Below are 4,919 nucleotides of genomic sequence, written 5' to 3' on the forward strand. Positions count from 1 at the left end.
CTTTTACTCCCCCCCCCCCCCTGTAACCCTTAGGATATTATTATATCTCCCCGTCTGCCATCATCTTCCACTTCCTCGCGATGTTCGAGGCGGTAGAGAGAGTCGTACCTATCGTATTTATTTTATTAAACCATTTTCCGAGCTCCTCTCCTCCCGCGAAAGTTCCGCGCTCGAATGTAAGATAATCATTTTCCAGACCCATTATACAAGATGTGCCGATACTATCTTTCTGCTAAAGATTTTTTTCCTTTAACTTTCTCAACTTAATATACAGTTTGTATTCTTTTTTAAAAATGTTGCATACATAGTTTTTTATTTTTAAAATAATTTTTCTCGAGAATTATATGCGAAATTATTTAAAAACAAATTAATGTTACATTTTTTTCTTTCCTTCATGAAACAGTACTTTGTGTATTGTAAAACGGACTCCCTCCGTATGTGATAAATTTTCTTAATCGATTTTTCGGCATTTAACAGAGTGATATCTCTGATTATAAGTAACGTTCTTTCATTAATAGGCTATATGAAGATTTGTCCGCGTGAAAACTCGGTTATTACACATACGATGTTGCGGGACAGAAGTCGACGTTAGCGGCGGAGAACCGCTGGATATAATAAAGTCTATTTCAGCCGGTATTATGTCAAGTTAGCCTCGTTAGCGGAACTCGAGCTTTTTAAAAAACACTCGGCCGCCGTGGTTGCTGTCGGCTCGTTGAACATGCACGGCGGAAAGTGCCCCCGGTCCCCTCCCTTCAATCCTCCACCGTCCAACCTCTCGGACACCCTCGTGCTTTCCTCTGCCTCAGAATGTCACCACTCCGTGCATGCAATTATCCTTGCACATTTGCGGACATTGCGAAGTGGCGTAGGTAGATACGACCGACCGTCTCATTTTTCTCCTCTCCTTCTGTCTCTCGTCGTTTTTCGTCGTGCATAGTCATATTCGATTGAAACGTTGGGAGTATTGAATCAACGAATTATGCAAACTTCCGCCAAGTTGGCTTTTGAGAAATTTAACTTCTCTGTGGATGTATATATCGCGGTATGATCTATTCACATTTAGTTTATAATTCGGAAATTATATTGTAGAACAGATATATGAAATATATTAAAAACGTGGAATATAAAATAAAGGAGCAAAATATGCTGCATATTATACTGAATGTTAAATGAGTAAAAAATATTTCTGCGACATTTATATATATCGATATATCGATATTAATAATGAGAGAGTTGGACAACTCATCAACGGATTAAATATTAGTAGGATGTATTAATTTTCTATGTAGGAAAAGAAAGTCTTTAGAAAAATTAATTCACTATAACTCGATTGAAAAAGCACAGACACTTTTTCGTCAAAAAATAATGCCTTCCCAATCCTCTAAAGTTTAAAAGTATCTATCTCTGTTCTAACGTTATCTCTATTCTTAAATATTAATTTCTTTTTTAACCGTAGCCACATTGTAATTTCCAGGTATGGTTCCAAAATCGACGAGCGAAATGGCGTAAGAGCGAGCGACTGAAGGAGGAGCAACGCAAACGCGAGGGCGGGGGTGGCAGTGGCGGCGGCGGTAACGCGGAATCCTCCGCTTTGATCGCGCCGACGTCATCGTCGGCGGGCCCGAGCCCCACGGGGAACGATCCGGAGGGCACCACAACGAGCAGCAGCGCCGCCGACATGGAGGACGCCGTGGCGGAAGGCATCGGCGGTAGCGGTGGCGGTGGCGGTAGCGGCGGCGGCGTCGGCGGTGGCGGCTCCAGGAGTCCCAGCACGACTTCCGCCTCGGTCAGCCCCCGGCCCCAGCCGAGTCAGCCGTCCCTGGGTGGCGTCTCGACGCCACCGCCGACCCCCATAAGGGCGCCACCGCCGCCACCGAGCACCGCGGGGGGTCTCGGACCGCCCGCCGAGAGGTGAGCTCTTAAGCTTCGTTTGTATTTACGTCTTTAGGAAATATCCTCCTCCTTCTTTCTCAACTTCTCTCCCTCTCTCTTTTATCTTCCTCTCCTTTCCCCCTTATAAACTCCCGGGCGATTTCAGCGAGCAAACGGGTGCAAGCGCCGCTGAACATGCCGGCCGGATGCTCGATACGCGCCATTAAACCACTTCTCGTGACGGCGCGCCGTCCACCGGTAAAGCCGCATCTAGATCTCCCTCCCCTTTTCCTCCCCCGCTAGCCTCTTCCGCGAGTGTCGTCGTCATCATAGCCACTCGTATAATCGCGATAATCGTCGCCTCGTTAAACTGTAACTTCCACTTCTATGGCGAAGCAAAGAGAGAGGGAGAGAGAGAGGGAAGAGGGGAGCGTCAGTTTTCCCTCTGAAGCTTTGTCTCGTGAAACTGGATGGCATCTCGCATTTACGACTCGCATGTCGAGAGGAAACGTCGAGACGCGACGAGGGGGCTAAAGAGTTTGCAACGGGTAAAAAGGTTAAAGGGCTGGCGACGTTTTCCAGCGGGCATGGTTGATGTCGCAATTCTGGGAGCAAGTGGATTAAAGTTTCGAAGTTATCGACAGTTGTAGGAAAATTGGTGTCACACTAGTATGATATCGCGCACGTTGTCAAGAATGAACGTCGTGTTGACTTTTTGTCCACATACTCGCGTCACAATTAATAAACTTAACTGTGAATATAATTTTCTACCCGTGATAAAACAAAGATTTTTTTTTACTTCTATTTCCTATTACAAAATAAATATATTCATTTGCTTAATACGCGCAATCTATTTATCATATCACCAATGTTTGAGAAATTTATAGTACGCACGTACATCGAAAAAGTTTCTGCCGCATGAAATATTTCTACGAAAGTCGCGACATCGGATAAAGGCAGATGGGGAGAGAGAAGGGGAGCCGGGCACGTTCGAGGAATCAAAAAGGGGGCGATCTATCCCGCTCGCGATTCTCTCTTTCCGCGAGGACGCAGCATTCGTTTATAATCCTCGAGACGATGGGCTCTCTCTCTCTCTCTCTCTCTGCGGATCGAGGCCAGGCCAGGAACAAAAAATGCCGAAAAACATTGCTGAGACGCGTAATACAGCGGGATGCGCGTTAGACGGCGGGGATGACGAAGAGGATAGCGTAGGGGGTGGAAAGAAGGGGAGGGAGGGGACGACGACGAAGAGGGTCGAGGGAGAAGGTAAAGAAGAAACGGCAGGAAGAAGATATCCCGTCGCCGTCTCCCCGCAGTTGTAATTTATTTAAAACTGCTCGCCGTAAATATATCCCCATCATTTATTCAAAGGCACGGCGAAGCTCCTGTCAGGGGTAACGGGGGGAGGGAGGAGAGGGGGAGAGGGTAAGCTCCGTGTTCCTTCTTTCCTTAGCTTTACCTTAAGAACGGCTTCGCGGTGTGTGCTGTACAGGAGCGGATTCGCGTCGCGAAGATGTTATCTCCGTCGCTAGATATCGCCTCTTTGTCTCGCCATATACTCTCGGAAAGCTGAGCGAGAGCGTAAGAATTGATTACGCGCTACTTGTTGTTACAGCGAGAAGTGTAACGGTTTTTGTCCCTTGTTAGCTGAATCCAAACGCGAGTTTTCAGGTGGGAAAGATGCAGGTAGAAAAATGATAGTGTAAATTACCATTGTATATCGATTGGAATTTGCGCATTGTAGAAATTATCAATATTCGCAGAGTATCGCGTAAACGGTTTTTTGCGCGATAACACATCCATTTCCAAATCGTTTCCTGTCACTTTTATTACTCGCTTTAACTCCATCCGTTATATCCGCTATATCCGGCGGGACTGAAAGCGTTTAATGTTATTGAATTTTAAATAAAGATTTTAATGGAGTCTTATTACGCGGAAAATGCTACCTCGTCTAGGTAATATCGTAGTTATCGACTACGCCAAGAAGCGATTACAGGATAAAAAACTAAATAGAAGTAAAATAGAGCGGTGGAATGTTAAATAGAACAATTAAACTGATCATAATGTACACATGTGTAAATGAAATAACGAGCTCTAACGCGAATTTGCAGCAATAAAAAAACACAGATGAAAAAATATGAAATAATAAAAACAGTAGAAAAAAAATTCAAAATTAATCTGCATAATTTTTTTTTTTTTTTTTTTCAGAAATATATAAAAAAATGGAATTTGCAATGGGGGAGACCTCCCGTACATAAATCACTTGTTAGTAAATGCGCACATAAAAAATAGTAGAGAGAAACGAATAAAATTAAATCAAAGAATTAACACGAAGTTAATCAGCTAAAGAGATCTCATCTCGCCCCGTGTTATTTTATCATCTTCTCTAGGGAAACCGCAATCTATAGTACTTCTTTTCTCCCATCTCCCAACTCTTCCTCTCTCCGAACACGCGCACGCGAGAGAATTATTAATCTTACATCGCTTCTGCAAGAGATAATCTGTGTTTAAGTCGTCATCCCTTGTACACCGTAACTCGACACCGTAACTCCACGTAAGCAAGATGCACGGTAGATTACGCGGCTAATTGCCGCTAATTATCGCGCTTACCGCGGTTCGGATCTTCCTCTCCCGCCGCCGCCCCGCGCGTCGCGGTTTTCCACCTCTTCGCCCACCCCCCCCCCCCCCCCCCCCACGCGCACGCGAGAGAATTATTAATCTTACATCGCTTCTGCAAGAGATAATCTGTGTTTAAGTCGTCATCCCTTGTACACCGTAACTCGACACCGTAACTCTGTGCCGAGCAACGCGTCGATAAGACGCGTACCGATAAGTCGCAACTTCGTCCAAGCAAGCTTCGTTAAAGCGGTTTGCGATGCGGATTAATACGCGTGTGTGCACGGAACACGCGTGCATATATATATATATATATATATATATATATATATATATATATATATATGTGTGCGCGCGGGACTAATATTTCACCCTATAAAAAAAGATATTAAATTTTAACATTGATATTTAATTTGTGTTTATTCTAAGTC

General features: G+C 44.5%; 2 protein-coding genes across 2 annotated transcripts in view; one reads left to right on the forward strand and one right to left on the reverse strand.

Moving 5' to 3' along the window:
- The window catches only part of LOC115245771, an 83,314-nt gene that overhangs the window by 58,726 nt on the left and 19,669 nt on the right, over nt 1-4,919 (reverse strand). The window lies entirely within an intron of this gene.
- The window catches only part of LOC115245770 (cone-rod homeobox protein), a 15,914-nt gene that overhangs the window by 8,238 nt on the left and 2,757 nt on the right, over nt 1-4,919 (forward strand). The window contains exon 3 of the mRNA XM_029824242.1: nt 1,475-1,911. Within this exon, the coding sequence (XP_029680102.1) occupies nt 1,475-1,911 (437 nt within the window). The remainder of the gene's footprint in view (nt 1-1,474; nt 1,912-4,919) is intronic.

The sequence above is a fragment of the Formica exsecta genome, unplaced genomic scaffold (assembly GCF_003651465.1).
Source record: "Formica exsecta isolate Colony F162 unplaced genomic scaffold, ASM365146v1 scaffold13, whole genome shotgun sequence".
NCBI classification, from domain to species: Eukaryota; Metazoa; Arthropoda; class Insecta; order Hymenoptera; family Formicidae; genus Formica; species Formica exsecta.